Source organism: Ascaphus truei, chromosome 2, assembly GCF_040206685.1.
Source record: "Ascaphus truei isolate aAscTru1 chromosome 2, aAscTru1.hap1, whole genome shotgun sequence".
Taxonomy (NCBI): Eukaryota; Metazoa; Chordata; class Amphibia; order Anura; family Ascaphidae; genus Ascaphus; species Ascaphus truei.
In genome coordinates, this window is record NC_134484.1 from 344980270 (window position 1) to 344994742 (window position 14473).

General features: G+C 42.1%; 1 protein-coding gene across 7 annotated transcripts in view; it reads right to left on the reverse strand.

The window, feature by feature from the left end:
* MYRIP (myosin VIIA and Rab interacting protein) overlaps window positions 1-14473 on the reverse strand; it is a 626131-nt gene that overhangs the window by 561086 nt on the left and 50572 nt on the right. For 6 of the 7 annotated variants that reach the window (XM_075586770.1, XM_075586771.1, XM_075586764.1 and 3 more), the window contains exon 2: window positions 905-1027. In XM_075586770.1, coding sequence (XP_075442885.1) covers window positions 905-1027 — 123 coding nt within the window. Of the gene's footprint in view, window positions 1-904; window positions 1028-8551; window positions 8733-14473 lie in introns of those variants that run through there. The other variant, XM_075586769.1, reaches the window with a different exon arrangement.

Here is a 14473-nt window from a genome sequence, read left to right on the forward strand (position 1 = left end):
GCAATATACCTCCTGCCTGGTGCGTGACCTTACTGGGGGGAAACGTAATAAGTTATACCATGGGAGATCACCTTCAGTTCCTGGAGCCTGCGGCAGATGGAGGGTGCTGCACTGCTAAGGAGATATGTGTGGTATGAACCCCAGAAGCCTGTTCCTGTGTCCCCACTACCATCGGCGGATGATTCAGCCCTCCTGTTGCCAGCAGGTATATGCACCACACACCCTGTAATGGACCCTATCTGCGATTGGGTGGGGGAAACACCGTTACATTTGGATAAAGTTTCACTGGGGGTTTTTATTGTTTGCCTTCCTCTGCATCAATATATTGTAAATACAAATATAGGATAAGTATCTGTCGTCTAAATTTAACATAGGTTGAACTTGATGAACATATGTCTTCTTTCAACCTCATCCACTATGTAACAACAGAATATAACTAAGGCAAATTTGGGAACGGTGAGAAAAAATCTACCACCAGCCATTGGGAAAAACGACAAAAGTCTCATAAACAAAATTATATGTCTATCATAAATGACATCCTGTTAAAGGGCCACAGTATAGATTTGTCACTAACACCAGACCTTGGTTAAATCGCATGTATCTAATTTGCTGTGCTATGCATTGTTTTTTTTTTTTTACAAAGGTTTATATAAATATACAGGCATTTGTGTATCCCTGCTCCAAAAACAGGGGAAATGTGCAAACAAACAATACAAACAAATACATTGCTTTTAATGGATTTATTTTTCTTGACCGGCTTGAATTTTTTTTTCTTTCAATTTTTGACCCAGTTTTGCCCGGAGACTTTGATAAGGAGAGCTTCAAAATAGCATACTTAAACTAATCATTATTAAGACTATTATAGACCCCATTGTCAGAAAAAATGGAGAATAAATGTTCCTACCTCAACCTTTCCTCTTCTTTCTTCCGCAGACTGAAGTCTCGCTGGACAACTTGGAGGACATGCTCAGCTTCATCCTCAGTCAGGCCAGAGAGATCCAGTTTCCTTCCCATCTCTTGCTTGTTCCTGAACACAAAGCAATTAACAGAAACTGTAAATCACTTTTGGACAGATTCCACCATCAATTTCATACCTGGAGAAACAGAAAGCATTTCTGCTAATCGTATACATTATAAATATTTTATTTGAGGTATATTTACAATAAAATCCATTAGCATCTGTAAAAATAGCTTGCCTGTCAGAGCCACAATTGTTTTTTTTTTTTTTTTCTAATTTATAGTAAAAAGATAACATGAATGTAAAAAATAAATATATGCAAATGATTCTTGCAATATCAAGTAGAAAATGACAACATCTCATACTGTATGAAGCTCAGTATCCTTTAACCTGACAAAATAATATATACTCAGTAAATAAGTCACCTACTGTTTACATACCCACAAGCGCAATTGCTACTCAACATACTTCCCATAATCTAATCAATTTGACTATGTTATGTCTTCAGCATGATATTAGCATTAAGTTAAAGTGGTGGGTGACCACACCTATTTTTATAAATCATATGTAAAGACCAAACAATGTATTTACAAATTGCTGTCTCCCCCCACCTTTGTTTCTAGAATTGATATAAAACAACCCACTTAAACCAGATAAAAATAATTTCCCCCAATCTCTTAGTTCATGCACTTCCGAAAACCAAGCACAGCACTGCTACTTTTTGATGGCATATTTTCCCCTGTGGGCCAAAGTGTTCTTATAGTATGTCAGAACATACTTGATGGAGCATGCTGTTGATGTTTAATATGTTTAATTTGTTTAAAAAAAAGCTGTGGTCGGTTTATCCTCAAAGAAGTTGTGTGATGTGGTTATTGGGACGATGGGCTGGGACTGGTTTGAGGCATGGGTCAGTCAAGAGCCCGCCAGGGATGTGCAACAGAGCCTGTTATCTCCTCATGCAAAATAATTCCTTTGGGAGATAATTTGTAGAAAATGGTCAATTCAGATAAATTGGACTAAAAGTGTTGTCAGCATAGCAAGATATCTTCACAGAATATTGAACTGGGTCCAAAAAAATTCAATTTTTACATGCACTGTCTGTGCCTGAAAAAATAATGATAGCCAAATCCCCCAAAATCTTTAATGGTCTGGTAAATCAGGGGTGTGCAATCTTTTCCCCCTGTGCCCCAATGCCTGCTCTCCTCCCCTGCTAATCCTCCCCCCCAACCCACCCACTCAGCTCCGTCATCAAATGACACATGGGGTCATGTGAAGTCACGTTGCCATCGCAATGCGACATTACGTGACCCTGCGGCGTCATTTGATGCCAGGTTACTATGACGACGCGTTGCTGAAAGACAAAGTAAGTTAGTTACACAGGCCTCGGGCGGTCCCCCGGCATATCATTAAAATGCCTTGGGAGAGAGTGCGGGACCTCTGTTACTGACACGCCCCCCAGTTTGCGCACACCTGGGGTAAATGATTGTAGCCAAATTAAAACTGAACTGCTATTATCAGAGGAAAGGTTGTTTTTTCACATGCGGTGATGGGGATGTTCATTAAGGGCTTCCAATTGAGTAAAAGAACTACTTGTTCATTATGTCACTTTCCATCAACAGATAATACCTGAGTCAATAATGTATGCAAACTCTTTATCAACTTTACCGAACAATTAGAATACCTAGCACTCTTTGTATTATGAGGTACGTGTCCGCTGACACAGCTGCGTAAAAAAAATATTTATATATATTTCAGCAACAAAATAACTACTTTGCGACAGAATTTGCCCTTTGATACTGTACATACAGCCCCTGGGCATAAAGTGAATGGAGGCAAAGATTTTTCAGAACCTTACTTAAAAAGTTTACTCTATCAGTGCTTTACAATCATCCTTTTACACACATTTCTAAGGTTGATTATATTTTGTGACGGTGACTGAGGGTGTTTAAGAAAGAGAACTAATATAGTGCTAATATAGTGCTAATATAGTGCTTTACATTTACCTACACATTTGGATCCTTACAGACTTGTTCTCAAGTGATTTGTGTTAGAAACTACAAAAATAGATTCTGTAAATACTAGTATAGATGCATTAAAAATACTTCTAACACCAACTAGCAAAGAGATTTCATCAACTACCGTTTAGTTAATATATTCCTACTTCACTATCCATGTGTTTTCACCAATTCATTAAGGAAAATGGCAGTAAGGATTTAATGTAGAATCCCCACTGTTTTAAGCCACTTTATATCTATTGCCTCTTTTATATGCTGACTTTGTACAGTATTACTATTCATGTATGCAAGTGTTATTAACCCAAGGTGTATCACTCAACGAAGCAGAAACAGGATGTACAGTATTCAAGAAAAACTAAAAACAGTAAATGGTAGCATCCCAAATGACTTGTTGTAGACTATAGTATCAATCCTAATTTCCTGCCCTTGAGGATTAAGACTTGTATAACCAATTAATCATATTCATTGGAATGCTAATAAACTTAAAAACATGAGTTTAGTTTTCTTTAGAATAAAATCGTAAAGCTAGGCATTCCTGTAATGGAAATTTGAGAGAATGTAACAGTTCCCTTGGCCAAACCTATTTTTGATGTACAAAAATTGAGATACATTGAAAAGGACATAGACATATATATATGTCCTTTTCAATGTATCTCAATTTTTGTACATCAAAAGTAAGTACAAATGACATGGTGTCATCCTTTGCGATTGGAAGAGAGGAGATTTCACCAGCAATAAAGGAACATATTATTTACAGTAGGGGCAATTAAAATGTGGAATTTATTACACATTATATCTGTAGTGAATTCTGATTTGTATTGCGAGCATTATCAATGGATGTGAATAAAGCATTTGTTCGTAATATAAAAGTTCCTTACGCCCATCATTATTCCATCTGAATATCCACACCCAGCCTGCACTGACCCAGCACCCTGAAAAGGTATGAGAGACTGAGCAAAGCCATGCTGAGCATCAGCCATATCAAACCTCCATTAGAGGCCAGCAAGAAGGGTTAGAAAGGTATCACTCTTACCTTACTTTTTTGTCTATTCTATGGGCTAGCGTGGTCCCAACAGCTAAAGTTTAACTATAGCTCCCCCCCACCCTCCATCCCCCAAACCCTCCTTTTCTCCTCTAGGCTGCACACATTAACGTCCCTTACTATGTAGAAGAGGCTTTTGACAATAAGTGCAGGGAAGCCTGCTGGGCCTAATAAAATAAGTCTAACATTCCATTATTGAGTCTTGCATTAGTACTAGAGAATACTAATGATTGTTTCAATGTATATCGATAATATAAAAAGAGAAAGGACAAAGAAAGAGCAGTGAGCATAGACATGGGTCAAAGTAGGAAGATGGAAAGAAACAGATCAGGTAAAATAGCAGAGTAAGGGAAAGAGAAAATGGGAAACAGAGGATGGAGTACAAGTTTCAACTCACTCTCCCAAAATACAAACTCTTCGTCCTATCCCACAGCTCTGCTTCCCCTCCCTCTATACCTCATCCTAAGTATGGTGATTTTAGGTAACATCACACAGGGGAGGGGGATCCATGCATATCCTGTGCAACATATGGCCCATGCAACCACCCCTCCTCCGTCAACTCCATATTCCTATTGTTTACAATATGTGAGAAAGGGGATGAGTCAATGGCCACATGGTGCCCCCACCCCTTACATCACATATTCCAGAGATAGTATTCAAGGAATAAATACATGGCGGCCCCCACCTCCGTATAGCAGAGGTAGTATGCAAGGAATAAATACAGAACGGCAAGGGTTTTATTTAACATAAACCCCTGTGAATGTACACGCTGTGTATAATTCAACAAAAGTTATTTTCCAATAGCGGGTAACGTTGACAACCATTCATTTTTTAACAAGCATACAATAGAGGATATGGCCAGGTGGTAACATATGTAGGGCAGTATTAATTTTCCAGCAATAATAGACACCATGTAAATGCCCCCACTGACATAACTGGCTGTGATATTACTTTACAGAAATGTTTGCAGAGTTTGTGGGGTTTGTCGACTATTAAGATGGTGTCATGTTTTAGCCTGCATTACCCATCCTTATCCACTGGGACTGCTGTTACTCTGCTAGCTCTCTCAATGTCATGTTCTAGCCTGCTGTACCGATGCTTATCCACCAGGACTGCTGCTACTCTGTTAGCTCTCTCAAGGAACATTCCAGACCCTGAAACCTGACACCTCTGCACCTGTGCTCTAACTCTCAGCCTGTCTATATAAACTTCCCCTTCCTGTCTGTCAGTGCCTGTTTATACTGGTTCCTCAGCTCCTGCTTGGTTCCTGTGTTTACTGCTCTTGCTATTGTCGTGTTCCTGACTCCTCGTTGCCAACCTCTGCTTGTGACCTCGACCACACTATCTGCCGCCTGGCTCCGACCTCTGCTTGTGACCTCAACTACGCTATCTGCCGCCTGCCTCCGACCTCTGCTTGTGACCTCGACCACACTATCTGCCGCCTGCCTCCGACCTCTGTTTGTGACCTCGACCACGCTATCTGCCGCCTGTCTCCGCTCCCTGCTGTTCCTGCCTCTGGGATCCACCCCAGCCATTGATCAGCCCATGACAGATGGCTTGTGGACCGATGATAACATAAATATTTTGTTTGCATTTCATTTAGAATTGTACATTCTAATTAATTAACAATTAATTTCTCACCTGGATTGGTGATCATCTCTAGCAACGGTGCTATAATCACTACACATGCACAACAATAAACTAACAAATATTACACATACAGTGCTCATCTTCAAATAGCAGTAGGAAAAATGCCACACAAAAACAAACTACCACCTCTCATATATCACTAGCAGCAATGTCCTTTGAGAATAGAACCATTCAACTACTTGCAGAGGCGCAGAACCAGGAGGAAGGATGGTTCCAGCAGCAGATATTTGCACTCATGCACGGAGTACAGAGCGGACAAGGTTGGACAGCTGGCAAGGTAAAGCTAGCGGACAAGGGTGGTTGAGTGGACAAGGTGGTTACACCTCCACATGTGCAGATGCGTGGCCCTCATCATGTGATGAGGGCGACCCCAGCCAGGAGAGGCACCAGTCTGTAAGGCAAGCAGGCGGGGGGGGATGCACCACAATGGCAGACCGCAACAGACGCGGGCCAGGGCTTAAGTCCGCAGGGGTGGCAACCCGCTTTAGCGTTGCAAGGGGGCATGTCAACGCAGAGATATTTAAGGCCATAGGATGTCGCGTATAAGCCGATAGGGGGGGGGGGGGCCTCATGCTGCAATTTCAGGTGGCTTGGAGGTTGCAGGCGGCTCCAGGTCGAGTCAGCAGCCTACAGCTGAGACGCGGCCACCCGGTGTTGGCGGTATGTCGTCAACAGCTCTGAGATGCTCTGGACGCCGGGTCAGCCTTCCACTAGAGGGCGTGGCAAGGAGTTTGCTGGGGTGGTGTCCAAAAGGCGGTTCACAATGCCGCCCGGAACACTGCGGATTCCAACACAGAAGGCTACAAAGGTTAGCGGCAAGCAATGTCAGGCACGAGAGTAGAGGGTGGGAGCATAGCCCCAAGAGGCTTGCTAGTACACTGACTCCTCGGGACAGAGAGGCTGAGTCAGCCAGCGATTCAGGGGCACAAATGTTGGAAACAATAATAAGGGGTGTAAGGCAGGTGCTGACACCATTAGCGGCACTTTTAACTACAAGGCAGAAAGAAAACACGGGAGTTGCAAGCAATAGTCAGAAGGTCCCCGCAAGGACTTAGCGACACGCAATGGAGAATGCGGAGCAGCCTGCTTATCCCGAACGCTGAACAGAACGCTTGAAAAAGAACGCTGCGACGTTCGAAATGCATTGGATGGGTCTTTTGCCACATTAAAGTGCCCTTTTAATCATTTTTTTGTCCTGGTTTCTTCCTGCTCCATTTGTGCTGGTGCGCTTTTTGGTCTCCCTTTTCCCTGTATTGCATTGAGTAGCTGCACAGCCTGCCTGCCTGCCCTACCAGGATGTGAGTATTTGCATATTTTTCAGGGGAACCTGCCGATGAGACAGATGGTGAGTGGGTTGCACCACACACCACCTGTCTTCAGGAGGATAGTACCCATTATATGACACAATAGGTACTATATCAATTGTTAGTACCCTGGTACAGTGGTCTGGCTTATTATCATTTTGAGATATACCTGCATTTGAGCGCTTCAGCTATTTTCCATATTGCTTATTCCGAACCACTGCTCATCTTTGCCCAGCCAAGTCTTAGTTGAGAACTCGGGTGCATCCACGACAGCACTGGAAATTAGGACGATATCTGACATGGTGTACAAGGATATATGCACGACCATTGCTAGGTCATTAGGCACACATTTGCTAAAGGAAGTAAAAGATAAGATTTGGGTGGGGGAATACATGGAGATTTTATCATTGCTCCGAGGCTATAAGGAAGCGTTGGCAAAGTCAACCAAAAAAGGGGAGGCCAAGAGAATGGACGTAGAGAAATGTCTCTTTCCCCGCACACACCAAAACTGGTCAAAAGCTTTCAGAATCCTGGCAAACGTAATTGGGGAAAAGGAACCACATTTGTTTTCCGCACTCATTAAGTACCATGACATGATTGGCGACGCATACCGAAAATACGGGGGCATGGGTTGTTGGAAGTATGACAAGGAATTCAGACAGGGTATAGAAGCTAACAAAGGGAAGATACCGTGGAACATTAAGGATTTAGACCTCTATGTAGAGCATATTTCAGGAGGGGGCGAACAGCAGTGGGGAAAGCACATGGCGATATAGCACACACACTCAGGATGGGAGTCATGCGCCTGCAGACATCTGTTGGGCATTTAACGAGTCCAATTTTAAGTTCGACAACTGCCGTTTCCAGCACTCCTGATCCACTTGTGGGGGCATCATACACGGACAAAATGTTTAAACAAGGACACACACAGATTTAAAGGTACAGGATGAAAGATTAGACAGGAGTGCGACATCTCCAATAACTGTCAGAACAATGGCACCATGGCTGACAAGGTACCACAATAATCAGGATTCACAGGAACATAGCTAGGGGGAAAGGAAGTTGAGTTGTGGAAGATGGCAGCCCCCTTGGCTTTCCTCACCTTTCCTAATCTCAGGCCCATTACGCTCTACCAATCCCATACCATTCCTATAAAGTATACCATTATCATTAACGGTTGTTAATGTTACTGCTATGCTAATCACAGCAGAAAACATGGCTTAACCTTATGTTATTGTCCTTTGAAGATACACCGTTAATCTTAATGTGGCAATAAATGAGGTTAACGCTGCGTTAAGTGACAGAGTTTTGTGGATCTATGCCACAATTTCACAGTCCCAAACCTTCCAGGAGATAACATTAGATAATAGCAGATCTGTCATCAAATGGGTACATTCCTACTGATGACTCAAAAAAGGGGTAGTTCAAGCTACTCATTCTTTTTTTGTTCTGTTTTATTATTTGAAGACAATAGTATAAACATTGAACTTCAAATGTGCTGAACTTCCTGGTAATCCAAGTAAACAATGCTTTCTCCATTGTGGTTCAGCCGGGGGGACCCCCTGGTTACAGAGATACTAACCTCTGTAGGTGCTGCCGGTTACTTTCTAGTTCTTAAATCTCCCACGGCACGCAGGTCTATAGACAGCTTCCTATTGGCCTGCGTCAATGTACATCTCCATTTTGTTTCCCCGGTAGGGGATGGTAGTAAGGAAACTTTGGAGGTAAGTATTTCAGGAAGCAGGGGGTACGCAGAGCTAACCTCGTTCCCACCTATGTAAATAAAACAGTAGGACAAACCATGTTTTTCGGTGTGTTTTACTTATACCGTATGTTCATATTATTTTCATTAAATACTGTACAATAAAAAAATGCATTGAGGTGGTTCAACTGACCCTTGAATGTAGACATGTCCATTAAGAGAAGGAAACGTTTGTGCAACAGGAAAGGAAGAGTTTGTAGACTCACTTTACCCTGCTCCCTTTGTGAGATTAGTAGAGTATATTTATGCGGCCAGATCTATAAAAAGTAATACAATTAAATTGTCTTCTACATTGCCTTGCTTCCTCCTTTTGGAGTTTTGTGAAGTGTACATAGATTGCTTGATTTATTTAAAGTAAAAACAGTCAATTGTCTTCTGTAACGGGAGCGGGTAACCAGGCTACAAAATAAAGGTCAAGCCGTTTGGTTACCCCTGCTCCGTGTATAAGGGTCCAAGAGAGTTAGCTCTTGGATCCAGTAACAGTGTATTATTGCATTGAACTGTGTTTGCAAAAATGTAATAAAACCCTGTTTTGTATTTTTCCTTTTCCGGGCACGCAATCAAGCAGGGGTTGCTAGTGGTGAGTTTCAAGGTTTTTTTTTTTGGAGGACCTGTTGATAGAATGTGTCTAGGAGGTTGGGGTCCAGAGTTGCCGGTTCCCCAATAAATGTGTTCCTGAATCATGCCTGATTCTCCGATACATATAGGCACATTGTCCTGGCAATATCTCCCCTTGAAAAGGTAACTGCGACTCACCACTAGGGCGCCCTGTTTCAGCACAACTCAGAAAGGAGAATGAGGCACAGGGATCAAAATGTATAACTTTAGCTGAGGGAATCCATAGGTTAGGGGGGGTACCCCAGCTAGTGCCAAGGTGAACCACAAACAGTATATGGTTTGTGGGTGCCCAACCATAGATAAGGTTGGGGGGGACTCATTGAGTGTGTGGGGAAATAAGGCAGACAGAAATAAAGAGACAACATTTTTTCCTTTTCTGTTCCCTGTTTCCTAGAGACCAAACTTTGGGGGTCTAAGTCTTAGGTTGGGTTTTGGGATGAAAAGCAAATCATTTTGATTGCAGGAGGTCTGGGGACAAAGTTATCGGTGGCCCTATAATTCTCCCATATAATTTCCTGCTGACCTGGCTTTTCTAGCCGGCTTGGCTCTGATTGGCTGCTTAAGAAAGTTCCCACGTGCTGATTGGGAAGTTGTCCAGTCTGCTTCTATTTTATGAATGAAGCAGAGAATACTATAAGAAGCCGTGAGCCAATCAGATTGTGTGTTCCCCTTGAGTCTGAGCTGAAAGAGCGGGTGGGATTTTCAAACATGCTTTGTTTGTAATAGCAAAGCAACAGGCTTCAATTTCAAGCCTGAAAAGCCTGCCCGCCAGGGACTAAGTCCAGAATTTTGTGCCCAAATTCTCAGAATCAGTTGCGCCTGGGATTTTATGCCGATTTGAGTTCCAGGAGATTTGGGCTGACTCGCGGTCAGGAGGGACCAAGTTTTCAGAAGCGATCGTAGCTGTGGCATATGAAATTTTATGCCGATTTGGGTTCCAGGAGATTCCGGGCTAAGTCCAGTCATAATAAAACTCTCCCATAGAGTTCCCTGCACCTAGGAAAATCTAGTTTTCAATCCCAGCCCCAAAGTAAGTGTGTAATTTCATCTGTATTTTGTGTTTCATTGTGTGTAAGCGAATTTATGCCGAATAAATTACAATTTATTTCTCTACCTTGTTTTGCTCAATGAATGATCCCAGTAAAAAGGTATAAATAAGCTGGTCTCCCGTGACATCTTATAACTATTGACCATTACACATCTACATTCAGGTATTTGTTGAACTGAGCAAATTTATTTGCTGATATTGATTTTCAATGATCAGTGATGCTGTGCATGAATTAATATATAAATAGGTTGACATGTTCAACTATAAATTACCATGTCAAAGGCTTAGAAACCTTAAAAATATCAATTCATCATTAAGTGGAATTGAGTCAATTGTGCTGGAAGTGTGAAGCAATTTAAAAAAGAAACCATGCTTTCAAGAACATCAATCTTGTAAATTAACAGAGACATGAAAAAGAATATAAATTAGATTAAAGTCAAAAATAAGTCCCTGTAGAAATACAGACCAAACAATGCCCTCTTCTATGCAGACAACACAATTCTGATTGATGGTTTGACATTAGCAATTCATGATGAGCCTAATATCAACGAATTATCGACACTTTCACCTTGAATGACTTAATTTCAAATAAAGATTGATATACGACTTGAATATAAATTATGTTACAAGGCATGGTATAACGTGTGGAGCCTATTTTAATATACATTTCTATTGTATATAGGCATGGTACAAACATATGGGGCCTATTTTACATTTCTGTTTTTATATACATTTTCATATTGATTGTGATGAGCCATAAACTAGAGAAGGAGAAATGCTAGAACAAGAGATCATGCTCTGAAGCTAGTGGGTGGAATGCTCAGGGTAAATGGGAAGAGGTTCTTCTTCACCGAAACTATGGTGTATTCATTTAACGCCTCCCTACAGACGTTGTGTGTATGAACACAGTAAGGGAATTCAAACATAGTTTGTGGGGCCTAGTACGATAACTGCAAGATTGAACTTGTCAAATTGCGCCACTTAAAGTTTTAATCTCACCGTATTCTCTACGATTTTCTGCTTCTAAAAAGTCTCATCATTTAAAACCTTAGATTCCATCCAAATAAACATACAAACCACTCAACGTTGACTTGGCTAGTGTTAATCTGGGATTTATGACCATGTCAAACTGTGTGGTTTTACATGGACAAACTCACAGCTACTAGAATATCCCCAACTGAGTTTCAAGCCTGGTTAAAATCTAGGTGTCAGCTCACTGTGACCCAGGGCATGTCACTTTATCTCCCAGTAAATCGTAAACTCTACAGGACAGGGACTTATATCTGCGGAACAAATGATTGTATGTACAGCACTAGGTATGCTCTACAGTATAAGAAAACAAATATTTTTATAATTATTTTAAAATACCGATTTTTCTATGTTACTGGTGAAATGATCTAGGATTGACCAGGTCTGTACAGACAGTACAGTATACACATAGTGCTTTTCAGCCAGGCAAATCTACAAAGGCTCATCGTAAACATTTGTGGACTCTCTCCGGCCAGAACCAAAAAGGTGACCAAAAGGGCACTATTCGTATATTTATCGATTTACAAAATATAATATAATTAAAATATGGTGTCCTTCACAAGGATGGGAATACATACAGATGTAGCAAACCTTAAGGTTTGCACAGCCATGGCATGATTGTGGTCCAGATGGATTAATGCTGTGGGTGGTCTGATCTGGAAGAACACTGTCCCCAGTGCAGCAGCCGTTTGCTTTCTCGGCCACAACGCTGCGGACAGTAAGTCTTCCTATATCTGAATTTGAGGTGCGGCCCGGGTTGGTGGGACCCAAAGAAATCATTCCTGGGCGGACTCTGCATTTAGGAGTGACGGGAGGAGGCCGCCACAATTTGCCTGGGGCAAAGGTTTACATGGATTGGGGTGCTAGGCAAGGTAAGGTGGGAATAATTTATATTCCTGCCAATGTATTACTGGAAAACAAAAAATGTAAAAATGTCCCTAGTATATTTTAGCCCAATTGGTAGGAGCACAGGAATTGTTCTTTGTTTTCCATAAATGTAAGGCCAATCCTTATAGCAGCTGCATACTTCACAAAGGGAGGAGCGCAGGTAATATGTACCGTATTTGTTTTCCATAAATTTATTACTGGGAAATTATCCTGGGAAAATGATTACTCAGTATGAGACCGCTGTGACCCAATAGGCTCAGGAACGCACCCCACAATTCCAGGTATTGATGCACATTGGGGGCCCGGGAGACGTGATTGACGAACTGGGGAGCAAAGAGGGCCTCCCATTACAGCCTATTCTCACAGACCAGATGGTCCGAGGGGGCCAAGAGAGGGTGATTGATAGGGGTTGTATGGAAGTAGGTGCAGAGAGGGCCTCGCATTACAGCCCACCAACCCAGAACAGACATTATTTTGGGACCTGGGGAATAGTGCTATACAAGTGCAAGCCCAGACTGCTGAGGGAGTGGGCCATAGTCAGGCAGCTCAGAAAACAGCAGCCAAACCCCACTAAAGAGACAGCAAGAGGGACAAATGCTGAGAAAGAGAGACAGCAAGAGAGGGAGAGATGGCCAAAGAAAGAGAGACAGCAAGATAGAGGGCTCATGAGACAGCCAGAGAGAGAGATAGGCAGAGATAGAGATAGAGGTAGAGAGAGAGAGAGAGAGGCTCACAAGATAACCGTGGAGAGATAGAAAGAGACAGTTAGAGAAAGAGAGAGGGACAGCCAGGAGAGAGGCTGAAAAAAAAGACAGCTATAGAGACCACCAGAGAAAGAGAAGCAGAGAAAAAGAGACAACTAGAGAGAAAGAGAGGGCTCAAGAGATAGCAAGAGAGAGAGAGAGAGAGATGTCACGGTGAACCAGTACTTATTAACACTTTTATATTTTTGGGATTCTCGATTGAACACAAGGCGGGCAAAATAAATGGTCATTTATTTCCTTAATAGACAAACACACGACAACCTCAGAATACACTTAATAATCACTTACTGGGATGGGGAAACAAAATAAATTGTCCTTTGCACAAAAGCTGAAGAAATAAAGTCTGGCTTAAAGTCCTTTTGGCTATGTTGCAAGTTGCCAACCTAATATTCCTGCCAAATGAAAGAAGTTTGTTCTTATTTGTTGGAATTAGTTCAGGAGTCTCCACGGCTAACGAATTCCTGAAGTAGGGGTAAATCCGTACTTACGATGTTGTTAACCCCTTGCGTTCTGGAACCGCTACCGCTGTACTTGAACGGAATCTTGGGATAAGCTTGGATAAGTCATGAATCACACTGGGGATAGCTCGGCAGGCAGGTTTATATGGTTCAAAGACCTATCTCTAACATGCACGCCCAATCCCTTCCGTGGAAACATTTAACCCACCAATCCCCGATTTGCCCGGAGTTTGCAGAACGGGCAAAAAGAGCTTTCCGGTTTGCAAAGCGCATGTGTCAGCCTGACACCTTTGCGGTTTACCAAACTGGGGGTCCACGATTAACTTGGTGACCCTCAGTCTAGGGTTTGCTTCAAGGTGTCAATGGCTCATGCTGAGTACCGGGATCTGGCACTCAGCAACTTCCCGGCCATTTTCACACTTGGAATCTCTGAGGCTTTTCAACCCTGCACATCACTAGACAGAGTCTCCCACTTAGTAGGGGCTCTTTGAAGTGCAGGGAGGAAAATACCCTTAGCTCATTCACCCTTAGCTTATTTACATACTAAAGGATTTTTCCCGGGCTTACAGAAAAAGTTTTTCCCGACTGTACATTTAAAACTAACAGTATAGGACAGTTTATTAAAACAATGTGTTCTTCTTATGCTATGGGAATAAACTGTATATGTGGGTGCATGGTTTCTTTATTCTGGGCTGCACTCCAAAAATCAGTGTGCTAGCCCCCTTGGTTCTCGAGTTAGCGTACTTAATTGAAAGGTGTCTATTGTGGTTTTCGTGGTTAACCTAGTTCCCACGTCAATAGACTTTCACCCTTTCAACTAAGGACGCTAACAAGATGAGAGATACATTTTGACAGTATCCACATCAGTTTAACCGCAAAACACTTATTCAATTGACCTTGCAGTTGCGAAGTCTAGTGCTTGGAAATGGATATCTAT